Source organism: Carica papaya, chromosome 6 (assembly GCF_054855325.1).
Source record: "Carica papaya isolate Zhongbai chromosome 6, ASM5485532v1, whole genome shotgun sequence".
Lineage (NCBI taxonomy): Eukaryota > Viridiplantae > Streptophyta > Magnoliopsida > Brassicales > Caricaceae > Carica > Carica papaya.
This window is the reverse complement of record NC_142314.1, coordinates 37162867-37179952: the sequence shown is the minus strand read 5'-3', so window position 1 is coordinate 37179952 and position 17086 is coordinate 37162867. Positions and strand designations below refer to the sequence as shown.

General features: G+C 31.1%; 3 protein-coding genes and 1 non-coding gene across 4 annotated transcripts; all 4 read left to right on the top strand.

Moving 5' to 3' along the window:
* The first annotated feature begins 2555 nt into the window (after window positions 1–2555).
* Window positions 2556–5605, top strand: LOC110809577 (Cation efflux family protein). The gene is made up of 7 exons (XM_022035449.2): window positions 2556–2828; window positions 3235–3404; window positions 3626–3824; window positions 3957–4135; window positions 4223–4373; window positions 4497–4627; window positions 5052–5605. Exons 1-7 carry the CDS (start codon window positions 2612–2614, stop codon window positions 5229–5231), a joined length of 1227 nt encoding a protein of 408 aa, XP_021891141.1. The 5' UTR covers window positions 2556–2611; the 3' UTR covers window positions 5232–5605.
* Window positions 5606–7906: 2301 nt separating this feature from the next.
* Window positions 7907–8395, top strand: LOC148253628 (uncharacterized). The gene has a single exon (XM_088222848.1). The coding sequence runs from the start codon at window positions 7978–7980 to the stop codon at window positions 8188–8190; it is 213 nt and encodes a 70-aa protein (XP_088078974.1). The 5' UTR covers window positions 7907–7977; the 3' UTR covers window positions 8191–8395.
* A 1153-nt stretch (window positions 8396–9548) lies between these two features.
* TRNAA-AGC (transfer RNA alanine (anticodon AGC)) lies at window positions 9549–9621 on the top strand. The gene has a single exon. It is a non-coding gene; the product is annotated as a tRNA-Ala (tRNA).
* A 383-nt stretch (window positions 9622–10004) lies between these two features.
* THFS (10-formyltetrahydrofolate synthetase) lies at window positions 10005–15495 on the top strand. Its single transcript, XM_088222691.1, has 5 exons — window positions 10005–10306; window positions 10786–10935; window positions 12907–14082; window positions 14280–14426; window positions 14979–15495. The coding sequence occupies exons 1-5, from the start codon at window positions 10145–10147 to the stop codon at window positions 15252–15254; spliced, it is 1911 nt and encodes a 636-aa protein (XP_088078817.1). The 5' UTR covers window positions 10005–10144; the 3' UTR covers window positions 15255–15495.
* The last annotated feature ends 1591 nt before the right edge of the window (window positions 15496–17086 follow it).

Here is a 17086-nt window from a genome sequence, read left to right as displayed (position 1 = left end):
TGATTTAACATATTTAGGGTTTAGAATGTTTGTGTATTATTTTGATTTCGACGACCAAGTTGATCTTTCTCCCAACGAGTTATCACCGTTACGGTAGTTTATTAGTTAGTGCTTTTAAGATTTCATTGAAGATATATTATAAATCGTTTACCCATAATGTTTGATTTTGCGTTTTTAGAATATAGCTCGAAGGTGTGTTATTAGGACTGTAATGACTAAATTGGTCTTTTTCTCTATCGAGTTATAATAGTTGTATCCGAAAAATAAATATATTTCGTAAATCTTTGCAAATTAGACAAACAAATAATAAATTTATGTATTTCTTATACTTATATTTTATTAATTAGATAATATATATATATATATATATAACAATTATAACATAATTTCTCGATAAGTACATAGGAGAATGCACTAACTATCGAATAAAATAATAATTGGTTGGCTAGTAGGTCGATGATTCTTGATAAATATAATAAATTTATTGATACTTAATTTATTATATTAATCACTATAGTTTCATATATATATATATTAGTGAATTAAATATTTAATTTCATTAAATTATATATTGTATAGTTACTATATGGTTATAATATTAACTCAATATAAAATTAAGAATTAATTGTATAAGACAAAATTTATGTGCTCGAGAGGGTACGAGAATCTTTTATTTTGAATATACGAGAGATTCATTAGATTTATTGTTTGACCACAATTTTTAAATTTAAAAAAAAAAAAAACGTGTTAAAATGCAAACCTCATCAATGAAAATACCATAATTATTTAATTAATGAATTATATATATATGTATATGTATATATGTACATATATATACATATATATTAAAAAGAAAATAATTGGTCATAGAAGACGGTGTATGTGCTTTTAAAGAAGAAGAATCCCGTGATGTGAGGGTGAAAGAGTGGGTTGGTGACATTAAGTCGTATGTTCATGGTGCCGTGTCTTACTAACTTACCTTACCAAACTATTATTGATTCATTCTCTTGCTTTAGATACACCCTAAATTCCAAGTTGACTTCATTATATATATACACACACACACACACACACACACACACACACACACACATATATGTATATGTAAATAGCCCATCCTAATCATTCTTGAAAAATAACGATATACCCTTATATACCCTTAGAAGATTCTACTACCCTCTTTAATAAAACTTTTAACTTTAATCGATCGCGATTAAAAAATTACTGATTTCGCTCGATGGGTAGGGTTCGATTTGTAAAATTATCCGATAAATTGTTAGGAGTTCGCGTAACTTATATCAAATCGAGATTAACTTATGGGTTGGGGGAACAAATCTATTTGTGCTAAAAAAAAAGTTATTTATAACTCTAAGACGAGGGTTAGGTTACGAGGAGAGAGTTCGTACTTCATTTAAATTTTTCTTCGTAATTATGGGGGGATTTGGTCCACCTAATTGGTCTTAAAATTTTTTGTTTGTGTTCGATTTAATTTCTGAAAATGATTGATCCAAAAGAATTTAATCAATTATTGCCATAAAATCATGATTCGTGAGGGAGATTTTATGGGGGGTAATATTCATGACTCAAATATAAAATTAATAAATACACAATTTAATATTGTTTTGACCAATAGACTTTTCATGAAAAGGGTCGTTCAATATCTAAATTATTATTCTTAATTCTAATTAATTTAATTATTATTTTATTTGTTATAAATATTTTTTCTAATTTTAATAATTTATACATGATTATATATATATATTTTAATATATCGTATTTAATTATCATTATTTTTCATGTATTATTGTACTATTCAATCACATATACACATTTTTATTAAAAAAAAAATTAAAATGAATTTAATTTTTTTAATCAAAGATTACAATCTTTAATTATTAAATTAATAATTAGAGTACACGATGGTAACAACCCAAGACTTAGTATAGAAAAATTAGATAGCCACTATCGTATATATTTAAAAAATTATCTTATATGACTAAGTATATTTTAATTCGATATTAAATTTATATTAATTATATAAGCAAAAAAATAATAATATTAATTTTATAAAATTTATTGGGTCGACTTAAATTTTATAGAAAATTGGATTTCTTTAGTATAAAACAAATTAAATATTTTTGAAAATAAAAAATAAAAAAATAGGAAAATAAAATCAATATTTTGAAAAAATATCGACGGTGAGTTGGAACTTTCCGAATGAACGGCCATGATTCTTGCTCCCCGTTAATAACAACAAATACAACCAAACATAATCAGGCAAGTCTTTCTAAATACAAAAATAAAGTTGAAAGTACGAAATTGCCCTCACCGGCTTTGGAGGGGTATTATCGTAATTTTGGAGGGCAATTGAGCGGTGATGAGCCGAAACCTAGTCATGCAATTGTGGCTGAAAGTTTAGTTTGTTGTAATTAGAAATTGGTGAGGAAGTACTAAATTACCCCTCCGGCAAATTTGAATAGGGAGGGGTATTTTGGTCCTTTAATAACTGGGGGAAACCCCGCTATCTATCCTCCATCCTCTTCCTCCCGTGGTCTGTGTTTTTTTTTTTTTTTCTTTGTGTTACAGAGGGGGGAGAATTTGCTAGTGAGGTATGGAAGGGAAGGAGATGGATGTGGATGCAACGACGCCGTTTTTAGAGAAAACAAATCATTCGACGAATGTTCGCGGTAGACTCACTAGACGCTATTCGGTGACCTCACTCCGGAACGAGTTCGTCTCCAGATTGCCTGGAAAATTCCGCTCTGGTCTCGATCCCGAGTCCTCTCCTTCCAACCTTGATTTTTCCAGAGCTAAAGGCTTAAGCAGCGGTCTCTCTCTCTCTCTCTCTCTCTCTCTCTCTTTCTATATATATATATATATATATATATATATACAGACAGAGGCACACAAACACAAACACATACTTAAGTGCTATATGCATATGTATATGAAGTTATGGATGTGGATATCGTGCATGTACGTACATGTGGTGATATAGAGTTATCTATTCTGTTTTTCGTAATTCAAATTGTCGGCATTCTTTTCCAGTCTTCTTCATATTAACCAGCTCATTTACGTGTTTGCTAGATTTTTTGTTAATTTTTTTTTTGTGTTTTCCGGAGGAAAGGTTAAATGCTTGAGCAATTTTCATTTTTCTGTATTTTCCAGGCTGCCAAACAGAGCATGATGGTCTTTTTTTTTCTTCTAAGTGATGTGTTTTTGTCTTCTGTACAGGGGAAAGGGAGTACTATGAGAGGCAATTTGAGACTTTGAAATCTTTTGAGGAGGTTGATGCATTGGTTGAATCTAATGGTCCTATTGAGGAAGATCTGACGGAACAACTCCAGCAAGAAAGAGCAATGAAGATTTCTAATTATGCCAATATTATATTGCTTGCATTAAAGGTACTGAAACAATAGTCCTTCTGTTTTTTATAATTTCTGAAAAGGAATATTAGGTTAATTTTCTTGACATGTTTAGTTGAAGACTAAATTAATTTTCTCGACATGTTTAGTTGAAGACTAAGGGGTGGATGTCACATGAAATTTTGTCTTTAGTGGGTCGTCTTCTTCCTAAATTTGATCTAGTAGGAAACAACTTATGTCAAATTGTCAATCATTTGCAGGCGTATGCTACAATCAAGAGTGGATCCATAGCCATTGCGGCGTCAACGCTGGATTCTTTACTTGATCTTATGGCTGGTGGGATTCTTTGGTTCACTCATATGTCTATGAAAAACATTAATATCTATAAGTATCCTATTGGAAAATTAAGGGTACAGCCAGTTGGGATAATTGTCTTTGCTGCTGTCATGGCCACACTTGGTGAGTTCATGTCTTTGATTTCTTAAATGAAGCGGGTTCTTTTCCTTTCCTGGTTAATTTAGTGGAGAGACAAGAGCTTACGAACTTGGTCTTTTGCTTAGGGGTGTGGACGGAATTTATTGTTTCTTTCAGGGTTCCAGGTTTTGGTTGAGGCTGTAGAGAAACTAATTAAGAATACACCTCCTGATAAGATGACTGGTGATCAATTGGTGTGGATGTACACTATCATGTTAACTGCCACTGTGGTAAAACTTTGTCTCTGGTTTTATTGCAGAAGCTCTGGCAATGATATCGTCCGGGCCTACGCGAAGGTTTATTGGGGCTGTTTTGATTGATGATTTGCTCTCTTCCATTTAATAATAACAGAAATATAACACTACAAATGCTGATTTATGCAGGATCATTATTTCGATGTGGTAACAAATGTAGTAGGATTAATTGCAGCTGTTCTCGGAGATAGATTCTTTTGGTGGATAGATCCTGTTGGTGCTATTATCCTTGCAATCTATACAATTTCAAATTGGTCTGGGACTGTCCTGGAAAATGCAGGTACCTTTTTCTTCTTATTCTGTTTCTCTTTGACCTTGACAGTTCCAGTGTTAAATAGAGAAGAAGGTTGTGACTAGAGAGTGTAGAACTATAACTGGCCTAACACCTGGTTTCTTGATACAGTTTCACTCATAGGGCAATCAGCCTCGCCTGAGGTCTTGCAGAAATTGACATATCTTGTCATAAGGCACCCTAAAGTCAAGCGTGTTGATACTGTCCGCGCATACACTTTTGGCGTTCTATACTTTGTGGAGGTTTGTGATGTAGCTTTTGTTAAGCTTTCTGCAGCTGCATCAGGTCATCTTGCTAAACTTATTTTGCCTCAGATGCCTTCATAAAGGAATTGGGATCTGGAATAGTATCATTAGGAAATTAGTAAATTGGGTAATAAGTTTGGAGTGTCAATGATGTTGCACCTTTTTGTGCTTTTCGTCATTAGAATTGAGCCTAATCTGCAATCCATCAATGGTGACTCAGGGAATACAACGTTAGCATAACTTGTACTCTTTTCACCTTTTCACCACTAGTTGGTAGTATAAAAACAAAACCCAACAGTAAAGAGTAGAACATGTTACCCTATATTTCTCCTTTTGTCCAATATTGAATGACATGAACACTCTTGAAGATCCTTTACTGTCAAGCAAATGAGCTTCTTTTTTTACTGTTTTTTTGAAACAGGTCGACATTGAACTTCCAGAAGATCTACCTTTGATCGAGGCACACACCATAGGAGAGTCCCTGCAGATAAAGCTCGAGAAACTTCCAGAAGTTGAGCGCGCATTCGTTCATCTAGACTACGAATGCGATCACAAACCAGAGCATTCTGTTCTCAACTCTCTTCCCAACAATCAGGGTTAATTTGCAGTTGTTCTGTAAGTTGTTTTGACTTATTGATAGTAGTCTCTAGTTGAGGTGCACGAAATGGGGAAAATGAGAGAAGATATTGTACATTAAGTTCCCTTCACGCAATGGAAATAATTCCTACGATAGCTCGAGTATCATACCTTGAATGGTTCGACAATTGTTGATGATTGATGGTTTCTACGGTACACTCGAAATTTTCCTCAGATGCATCTAATGATGAAGAAGCATGAAGGTATCACAATATGGAAACATAAAAGGGCAATTCAGTTTTCTCCCTTTTGATAAAATATAGTTCTCTACATATTAAGTTATGAGCAATTCAGTTTGTATCCTACTAGTTAAAAGGTTATTATATTATACCTTCCTCCTCCTCCCTCTTTTTTTTTGTTATTGTTAATTTTTTCGAAAGAAAAACACGGATTAGACTCGTAAACGAGTTAATCATTAAGTTCTAACTTTCGTTGTCATTAGATAATGCAAATATTAGTAGGAGATAATATTTTCTTGATTTATTATTTTAAGAAGTATATAATGAATTATATATATATATATATAATTCAAGATGATACAACTCAATAGTTAAAGTGATTAAAAGAATTATCAATAAGTGATTTAATTATTAAAATTTTTCGTATTTTGACTGAAGTTGCGAATTTGAACCTCGTTTGAAATATAGAATTCGTTAGTTTATGAGTATATTACGAGTTAATAGTAATTGATTTATAATATTTAATTTAGTAGAATTTAAAGTATATCTGATTAATATAATGTAATCGTTATAATAAATTCATTAAATTTTGTCTTAATAAAATATAATATCTTGTAAGTTAAAAAAATATTATATGATATATTATATTTGATATGGTCTTCATATGAATGAAAGAACATCTATTTCTCCTCCCCCTTTATATATATATATATTGTACTTCATGTTTTTAAGTGGTGTGTGTATATATATATATATATATATATATATATATATATCCACTTATTTCTTTTTGAACCACCAAACTTGTGGACCCCGCCATCTGACTAGCAAATCAAATATGAAGTCTCCTCAGTACCTCTTTAAGAACAAAATGCCAAATTCAATGTACCATCTACTATCTTTATCTGTATATTTTATAAATTTTTTTTAAAAATAAAAAATTTTATTAAACGGTTTAGGGTTTTTTTTTTTTTTTTTTTTAATAATTATTTTTATTTTTGTTTATTTAATTAAATTAATTTAATTTTAAATTAAAATATAAAATTTTATTTCCTTTAAAACACGTGATTAGATATGACAGCTCCAATAATTTGCGGAATGGTACCCACGTGGAGGAGGAGTTCTTGACACGTGTCTGGCTTTTTTTTTGTCTTCTTCTTATTTGATATTAATAATAATATACAAGAACCAACAAATGACTCAATTCATTCAATTTTGTTGTCACCCATATATATATATATATATTCAAAATTAGAGGGTATAATATAGTCACGGGGTGAGTAGAGATAGAGATATGTTTGTATTGACAATTTTATAAAAAGAGTAAATTTTATATTTTATCGGATAATATTCTAACTTTTTTTTATAAAAAATTTATTTTTATTTCGAATGAAAAAATAAATAAATAGACACGTCTTATTGCACTGATCGAAAACATTTGTCGGGATTGAAGGAGTCAAAAATTAAGAAGTGCATTCTTTACCAAACAAATTTTCTTTTAGCGATTAGATTTGATTTTCTTGTTTATACAGAAAGAAAAAAGAATTTTACGTTCTTCATTTCGGGAACAGATGATTAAAAAAAAAAATTTATTGATTGCAGCTTCTTTTATACCTTCGGAGAAAAAAAAAAGTGATAGAATTATCGTATTTAAAAATACATCATGCGACAATATAATCTCTGTGTTAAATACGATTTTCAACCCTAATTGGTTATGAAAAAACCGATTCTTCCAAATAGAAATAAAAGCAATGCTACACCAGTTGAATCAATATTTAATTTTGGGTCGAATTCGAATTGTATCAATCGATCAGGATGTCAATAAATTAATTGCTCGATTCATTTTGATTTATCGACTTAGCGTAAATTGAAAACATCAAGAAATTTTTTGTGAAAGTTTATTTAGCACATTTTATGTCTTTATATATATATAAAATTTAATCTAGTTAAAGATAAGAAAAATTTGCAAGAAAAATTGTTGTAACAAAATTTAAAAAATTAAAATCTCTTAATCTTAAACTTACAAATGAAATATTTAATTTAATTAATTGTATAAGTTAATATAGATATATGATACTATATATCCATATATACGTTATATAAATATTTTTTTTATTGAAAAAATTGTGGTGGAGATAAATATTTTAAGGAGATCCCAATTGAAAATTCCAATATATATATATATATATATATATATGTATTTTCATGTGAAGCTTCATAAAAATTGATACTTGCAAGAAACCCACAAAAAAAAGCTCTTTTCTCATATGTCTTTAATGAGTGCATGCTAAAAAGCTTCTTCCTCAATCAATATGTATGTCTCCAAGTAACAACTTCCATATCGTAGGCAACAAGTCAAATAAGCTGCAGCTTCGTGAACCTCTTCCATATACATATATATAATCCTTGACTATATATATATATATATATATATATATATATATATATATATGAAGCTAGCCAAAAGATTAAGAAAGATATACAGTCTCAATCGAATTTTGGAATTACTAGGAAAAATTATTGGAGACAAACATGGTGGTAGTAGGTATATGGTTGGCTGATATATTGATTAAGGTGGCATTGTTCTTGCTTGTTCAAGTGTTGGTTTATCTTATTCTTTCGAGTTCGTCTGAAGTTTTTTCGAAGAAGATGATGAGATCGGCTTCCAGCTTCAAAGTAGTTCGTTCTGGCAGCATTCGTCGGATTCTTGCTATCGTATCTGATTTACCAGTAGAAACTGATTAGAATCGAACGTGATCAAGAAAAGCCGAGTTGATGATAACGATTGATTTTAATTTATATTATTTAAGTATAAAGTTCATTTTTGATTCATTTCTTCTGTAATATTGTTTGTTTCTTGATTCTTTTATGGTACTATGAAATGTTGTAATGTATTAAACTTGTCAATATATAAATACATATAAATATATATATGTTTTTCTTTGGTTAATTTTGAATATGAAGGCTCATTGGTTGAATCATATTTAGAAAAAAAAAAAAATTCAAATTTTGAATTATAAGTAGTAATATAAATGTTTAATGTGTTGTACTTTAATTAATTAATTAATTTTTTTTTTGAGTTCAAGCAAATAAAAAATATAGATATATGGACAAATATTTTGAATTTTACAAATTAATCGCGAATAAGAAATTATAGAAATAGCGGTTCAATTTATAGTGAATCTAATGAATAGAACTAACTCGAGCAAAATATTCAATCTCGATTTAGTTGATTGAATAAAGATAAATAAAATACATTAACAAACGAGATATAGGAAAAAACAAAAGAATAATAAGAGATGATTGTGAACGAGTATTACACTGTGATGTCTTGAATAAATCGTGTATGTATACTTCTCAATACATGTACAATAATAAGATTATATAGCATTAGTAACTAAATAGCATTAATGTACACATGATATATCTCATATCGAGTTCTCGTTTTCAACTCATTACTATCGTTTATAGTTTAGTTGGTACTTCAAACTTACTTTGATAATTGAATATCTGATAGAGTATTTGACATTATGTGAGTTAAAAGAAATTTATATTATAGAAGTTTAAGACGTGGTTTATATGAATAGATATTATCGTTAGTCAAAAAATTTAGATCAAGGAACAAGTCAATCTAATTATTTTCTTAATGTCGAGATTTCATAAGAATCTAAAATCATGTATTTTAAGTTTCTATAAAAATTTATGAAAAAATTAAAAAAAAATAAAAAAAAATTACATCAAATAGATAAGAACTATTTACGATATAATTTTTATGAAATTTTTTGTTTCGTTCTAAAAAACAATTGTTTTTTCTATCCGTCTTTTAGACTAACATATCTAAAGCTGAATTAATTTTTTTTTTTAACTAATAAATTATTATAAAGAGTATATTCTCGTAATAAAAAAATTAATATAAAATATATTAAACACTTATTTTCTAACTCGAATATTACTTAAACATCGATATTATTGACATTTCCTAAATTCTCAATCGAAATATGTTATTATTTGCACGTACCAGATAGAGAAATTGATGGTGAACCCTTATGGATAAAGGATGGGACGATAGATTAAAATTAATACGTAAGAAGAAAGAAACGTATGGGGATGTAGCTCAGATGGTAGAGCGCTCGCTTAGCATGCGAGAGGTACGGGGATCGATACCCCGCATCTCCATCTTTTTTATATTTTTCTTCTAATTTTTTGTTTTGTCTTCTTCTAGGAAATAATTACTCGAGTCCAAGATTCTTAGTCAGCACATTTGTGCGCCACGTTGTCTGCTAATCACAACAGCACACCAACTCCCACTCTAAACTCACGCCCCTCAACATCACAACCCATTCCCGTTCCTGAAAAACACTTACCTGGAGCCCTCCATTTATACGCGTACCCAATAGTATTACGCCACGTGTGACATAATGTGACTGCCGCCGTAACGCTATCTTTTTCTTCTACCGTCGCCACTACACACCTCAGTAGATAAGAAACATCACGCGTTCCAATATTTCCATGCTCAAAATTCAGTGTCTGTGTTTTCTCCACACAAATCTTTCGTCGTAGGAAAGAGACGTTTGTTGCAGAAAAGGGATTTAAGGTGTAGTTTACTCTTCGGTGAATCAGAACCCGAAAACCCACCAAGAATTTAGTAAGTTTTCGGAAGGCCAAAAAGGGTTCGAGTTTTCTTGGTGGGTGGAAGAAGATGAGTTCGTCAAAGACAGTGAGGAAGCTTGAGGTGGTGTCACCTGTGCCAGCTGACATAGATATTGCAAACTTAGTTGAACCTTTTCATATATCTGAGATTGCCAAAGAACTCAATCTCAGTCCGGATCATTATGATCTCTATGGCAAATACAAAGCAAAGGTGATTGCTTTTTTTTCTTTTTTTTTTCCTTCTTTTTCCCTTTCCCGGGTATAAGTTACAAGAAAAGGCCAATGCTTTTATTGGTTTTTGGGAATTCCTGGAAAGTTTTGGGTAATTGTTTCTTCGTTCTTTTTTGCAGTGATTTAGTTTGATTTTTGTGATTTCGTTGCTAAAAGACAGGTTTTTGTTGTTCTTTGTTTTTTATTGCTTTTGTGGTGAGAAAGAAAATTGAAGGAGATGTAGAGATTGACTTTTACTTGAACTGCATTTCCTTTTAGAGTTTAAATATGGAACATAAAGGGCAGTGCAAATGTATGGTTAACGAAGAAACAATTTGTTCTTCAAGTGCCCACACTGAGTTGAGCAATACCCATTGAAATATATGTTGGAAGTTCAACATGTTTGTTTCCTTCCTGGTATTTATTTGATGAAATTGGTGAAGTTGAATTTGATTTGGAGGATTTGGGTTTTTTCTATAGGTTTTGTTATCTGTGCTTGATGAGCTTCAAGGATCTGGAGATGGATATTATGTGGTGGTGGGAGGGATTACTCCAACTCCACTTGGTGAAGGCAAGTCCACTACTACTGTAGGGCTGTGTCAAGCACTAGGTGCTTTTCTTGATAAGAAGGTGTGTTTTTGTTACTTATTTTTTTTCTTTGATGTTATTTTTATCAAAAAGTTGGTGCCTTTTTTAATTAGTTATTGCAACATGCATTTTGCTTTTCCTTACCTTTTATTTTTTTTTTAAGAACTTATATGTGATTTTTTTTATATATTGGTGAGTTGTTGGCATCTTCCCCTGTTTTTTTATTAAATAAACAGATCAAGAATTTTATTAACAATGAAACTAAGGAGGTGTCAACCCGTGTACAAAATATTTACACGTATACCAATAAGTCAATAAAATTCCCTAAATCCTCCACAAAGTACAGAGTATGATCCAATAACAAAAATGCAAGGCTCCTGAGCTATGTGTTCCTAATTAAGTCAAAACTATTATCTTCGTTTACTACTTCAGAAGCTCTTATATTTCTCTCTTTCCAAACCCAAAAAAATGGTGACCGAAATAAGATGCCCAAGGGTGCATCTTCCCTTTTACCTTTACTCATTTTATGTTAGTCTTTTTGCTAAAACAAATTCAGTTGCATGTGAAACATGATATGAAAACTTGATCTTAACTTGCTTATAGCTCATAATGGTTTGAAATTAACAAAAAGTTATGTTGTATGTTCATTGATTTCCACTCTGTTCCCATCTCATTTCTACATCTAGTCTTCATACTAATCTCGACATGTAGGATAAGAACATAGTTTTTATGTATAATACCATTTATAATCCCACCTTGAATTGTTTGACTGTGAGAATTCAATTCCTAAGAATTGAAGTGGGAATTGAATTCCCAATTTTGAAGACTTTTATGTGGGTTAAGGAGTGAGATAAAATATACAAACAATGTTCAAAGTCTATGTATTAACGGAAATATGAAAATTATATGTGAGAATTAAGTGGAATAGATTTATAATTGAAGAAAACACAGTCAATGGTGTATGAGCCTTGAAATGATGAGATGCATTGAAGCCAAACTTATTTTATTCAAGCTTTAGCCAAGAGTAACATAATCTAGTACTTTATGGAAGGGGTCAATTGCGTTTTCTATTTGGAAATGTTTAACTTTATGTAGTAAATGCTTATAAGCTTCTGTTAAAATGTACTAAGTAGCTCTCTCATGCATATTAACTGTCTATTTACTCTGATATATTTGTTCATTTCTTCAACATACATTAAGTAATTACCGAAGATTAAATGGCTCCTTGCTGTGATGAGCCTTAAGTGTTTGCAACACAAAGAAATGTGGAGGTACAATTAGGAGAGTTGTGAATTGGCAATGGCATGAAGCCTTAGATGAAGAAATAGGATCTTCCATGTTTTACGTTACTATGCATTTTGGTGTTTGCCTAATCCAAAGCTTTAGATAAAACTGTGCCCTGTTTCTAGTCTAAATCACATAAAAGTATCCTATGCATCCATTTGGTGTCTCAAGTCAGGACTATCCTTTTAATTGAATCTTTTTAGGACCTGTACTTTTCAGATATTACAAACTAGGAACCAATAGTCATTTTTTGATAAATAGCTCTTAAAGTTGATTTTCACACACTCTATTTATGTATTACTGTTTGTTAAAATATCAGTGATCGAGTTAATTAAATCACTTAACTAGATACTTGGATGGCGTGACAGTCAATTTCAAGCATGTTCTAGTAAAGAAGTGACTACGGGCTCTTAATTTGAGTACTTAAAAAATTAAGGTTCTAAAATGTAGGTGGCACTTTTACGTAACTTACCATTTTTTGCTCTATTTAACAAGAATTAATATCGGTAAGTTGGTCAATAATGGTGTTGAACTACTTGTGCATATTTTAGCTTGCTAAGTTTGGTTTGAGTGCCATTTATTTAGACTGTGTGTTTTTCGTATCAGGTATGGCTAGATTTTCAGCTTGACATTGAAGTGGCATTATCTTGTTATGATGATTTATTTGTTGCATCTTTGGGTTACCTTATATTATAATAATGTTAGATATTAATCTTGTTATAATGCTAGGTTGTTACCTGCCTTCGTCAACCATCACAAGGACCAACCTTTGGAATCAAAGGGGGTGCAGCAGGTGGTGGTTATAGTCAGGTTATTCCGATGGATGAGTTCAATCTTCATCTTACAGGAGATATTCATGCAATAACAGCAGCAAACAATCTTCTAGCTGCTGCAATTGACACTAGAATTTTTCACGAGGCAAGTCAATCGGATAAAGCTCTTTTTAACAGGTTATGTCCACCAAACAAGGAAAAAAAGCGGACATTTAGTGACATCATGTTTAGGCGCCTGAACAAGCTTGGCATCTCCAAGACCAAACCCGAGGATCTCACACCACAGGAGATAAAGAAATTTGCTAGGCTTGATATTGACCCTGATTCTATCACTTGGAGAAGAGTGATGGATGTAAATGACCGATTCTTGAGGAAGATTTCTATTGGCCAGGGCCCTGAAGAGAAAGGGATGGTGAGGGAAACAGGATTCGACATTTCAGTTGCTAGTGAGATTATGGCAGTTTTAGCTCTTACAACATCTCTTGCTGATATGAGGGAAAGGCTCGGTAACATGGTTGTCGGAAATAGTAAGGCTGGTGATCCAATAACTGCTGATGATCTTGGTGTTGGAGGTGCGTTGACTGTGTTAATGAAAGATGCCATTAATCCGACCTTGATGCAGACTCTAGAAGGGACTCCTGTTCTTGTTCATGCTGGTCCTTTTGCTAATATTGCTCATGGAAATTCCTCTGTCGTGGCTGACAAGATTGCATTGAAACTTGTTGGACCAGGGGGGTTCGTAGTCACAGAAGCAGGTTTTGGTTCTGATATTGGAACCGAGAAGTTTATGAATATTAAGTGTAGATATAGTGGTTTAACACCTCAATGTGCTATTATCGTGGCGACAATAAGGGCCTTGAAGATGCATGGAGGTGGCCCAGAAGTAGTTGCTGGGAAGCCTCTTGACCGTGCTTACATAACTGAGAATGTTGCTTTGGTCGAAGCTGGCTGTGTGAATCTGGCCAGGCATATTTCAAACACGAAATCTTATGGTGTCAATGTAGTTGTTGCTGTCAACATGTTTTCAACAGATACAGAAGCAGAACTCAATGCGGTCAAGAACGCTTCACTGGCTGCCGGAGCCTTTGATGCAGTTGTTTGTACTCACCATGCCCATGGTGGTAAAGGAGCGGTTAGTGATTTATCTCTGTTAGCATTTTACTGATTTTACTTGTTTATTTGTGTCTGAGAAGATGGATATCTTACTCGAAGTTGGATGATATTAGGTTTGGCAAAAATTTTGCATATGGCATGATAAAAGTAAATCTACTGGCATTTTCTTTTCCTCATTTTTTACGTATTGACAGATGAATCTATCTATATCTTCAGGTTGACCTCGGAATTGCAGTGCAAAGAGCTTGTGAGAATGTCACCCAACCATTGAAGTTTTTATACCCTTTGGACATTAGCATTAAAGAAAAAATTGAGGCAATAGCAAGATCTTACGGTGCTAGTGGCGTTGAATACTCTGAGCAGGTAGCTTTTCACAAATCTCACTCTTGCTTTTTCGCGATCAACCCCCAAAAGTCTGAGTAGTTCATAGTTCAATAGCTTTCTAATTTTCTCGAACAGAAAAGAGGCTGTTATCGAGAAACAGGTTCAGGATATCACAGCCCATTATATTTAAGATCTGCAAAACAAAAATATGCAATTTCATCGAGTTCTTTTGTATGATATGATAGAATTAAGCAAGTAGTTTGAAGATCAGACAAATAAAAAATACAGAATTTACGTGGTTTGCTTAAGATAACATACTCCATTGGATGGATGAATATGAATTCACTATGAAGAACTTTGAAAATTACGATATGTTATTCTCTCTAGTAGACCGGAGCTCCAACACACCCAAATCTCAAAGGTAGCAAATACGTCAGCTTCGAGGGTAAAATTACATATAGATGACACTGTGACAATACATAGGCTCTTCCAGAGTGAATGCTAATATATATAGACTTCTCAAAGTTACGTCATACTTAGTCGTACAGGCTTTGTGATTGACACAAATTCTTGATTTTCTGGTTTGACCAGGCGGAGAAACAGATTGAAATGTACAGCAAACAAGGATTCTGTAATCTACCGATCTGCATGGCAAAAACCCAGTACTCGTTTTCACACAATGCTTCCGAAAAGGGAGCACCCAGTGGATTTTTGTTGCCAATAAGGGATGTGAGAGCCAGCATTGGAGCTGGGTTCATTTATCCTCTGGTTGGTACCATGAGCACAATGCCAGGGCTTCCTACAAGGCCTTGCTTTTATGACATTGATCTTGACACTGCAACCGGAAAGGTCATCGGTCTTTCTTGATCCTTACTCTCCTATATTGATCCTCCCATTGGATTTAAACTGTAATTGAATCACAATTCTCCTCTTCCTTTTTTCTTTTCTGTCATTTTTGTTTAGAGAACTTCTCAGTTCTGAGTCTCTGTAAAAGAGAGTGTTTTGCCTTGAAAAAATAATGGGGAGCATTGTTCCACTGTTCTTGCTTTCTAGTTTCTTCATGTAAAAGCTTCTATTGAGCAATGGCATGATAATCTTTTCCTTTTCATTTTTCTGGTTTATGATTTGAATTTGTGGGTGACTGAGTGAATTAACAAGTTTATGTGGAGAGAAATTAACCAGATGAAGATGATGAAAATTTTATACAATATTTTATGTTTCTATCTATAAAAACTACATGTTAAAAATATATTATATATAATAAAATAATATAATCTTTTATCAATTTAAAAATTTAAGATAATCAATCACTTTGCTTTTTAAAATTTTAATAAAACTTCAAAATTTTCTGTTTTGAAAATTCTAAAAGTTCACATTTTTATTAACATAATACAATATTTATAATTTTACTAAACTACCCAAATAAATAAAATATATAAAGCCAAATGGGTATTAGTTCCTTTCTATTATATATCTATATATATATATATATAATATATACAATTACCAACATTTTCATTATAAAAGTTTCCACTTTAAACATCATTTCTTTCTTCTCTATCTGTTTGAATTTTTGTGTGATCCAAATATGTATATATATATATATATATAAAAGATATGTATACAATTATCAGCATTTTTATATAAAATTTTCCACTTTAAACATCATTCTTATCTTCTAGATCTGTTTGAAATTTTTTTTGGGAGACAAAATTCATCATTTTTAACTAATTTATATATTGGAGATAAAAGAAAGATAGTAGTGACCTCAGAAAACCATCTTCATAATTTCCTTGCTTTATATTCAACAAATTATATCTCTCCATTTGTATTGCTATACAACTTTTTCTTGAAGTTAAGACTAAATGATACATGTAATATGTATGTATATATATATATATATATATGCAATGTTCTTAAAAATTAATATGTATGGTGCAATCTCTAAATTTCCCACTATACCATTTGAAAATATTAAAATAAATTAAAATTTCATTTTTTTTAATAATTTAATTTTATTATAACTTTAATTTTATAACTTTTTTTTTTTAATAATTTAGTCCATATTTTTTTTCTATCATTTTACATATATAAATAATTTGTTATCTTATATTTGTTTAGATTTTATATAAATTAACTTTTTCAATTCCTCTGGTCCCTTCTACTTTTATTTGGGTGTGTGAATATATATATATATGTGTGTGTGTGTGTGTGTGTGTGTATATATATATATATTTAAAAATGTGCCCATGTAAACAAATATATATATATATGTATGTATATATAATATCATAAATTCTTCCTTGGTACATTAATATTAACTAAAAACATGCACCACCTAAAAGATGATGGTAGATCAACATCAAAGAAATTTCCTTGTTGATTAATATATGATCTTGAAAGATACAACAAAAGAAAGTCATGGATAAAAGAATAGTTTAAAAGACTTTTACTCATTAATTAAATTATTAAATTGAAAAAATTAATTATTACTAATTTGTTAAACCAAATAATTAATTAAATCATTATTTTAAATTATTTTTTAAAATATTTAAATATAATTTAATAATTTTATCCTTTTCGATAAAAAATAAAAACAAGTTAGACATTTTAAAGTAAACGGAAAGATCTGATATCAAATTATAACGAAAAATATCAGAAACTAAATATTAACGAGTTACGAATTTTTGAAAACTTTT

Coding starts and splice junctions, on each gene's coding strand:
- LOC110809577 (XM_022035449.2), top strand. CDS start 2,612: ATGGAAGGGAAGGAGATGGATGTGGATGCAACGACGCCGTTTTTAGAG. Junction 2,829..3,234: donor AGCTAAAGGCTTAAGCAGCG/GTCTCTCTCTCT, acceptor TCTTCTGTACAG/GGGAAAGGGAGTACTATGAG. Junction 3,825..3,956: donor TGCTGTCATGGCCACACTTG/GTGAGTTCATGT, acceptor TGTTTCTTTCAG/GGTTCCAGGTTTTGGTTGAG.
- LOC148253628 (XM_088222848.1), top strand. CDS start 7,978: ATGGTGGTAGTAGGTATATGGTTGGCTGATATATTGATTAAGGTGGCA.
- THFS (XM_088222691.1), top strand. CDS start 10,145: ATGAGTTCGTCAAAGACAGTGAGGAAGCTTGAGGTGGTGTCACCTGTG. Junction 10,307..10,785: donor ATGGCAAATACAAAGCAAAG/GTGATTGCTTTT, acceptor TTTTTTCTATAG/GTTTTGTTATCTGTGCTTGA. Junction 14,083..14,279: donor CCCATGGTGGTAAAGGAGCG/GTTAGTGATTTA, acceptor CTATATCTTCAG/GTTGACCTCGGAATTGCAGT.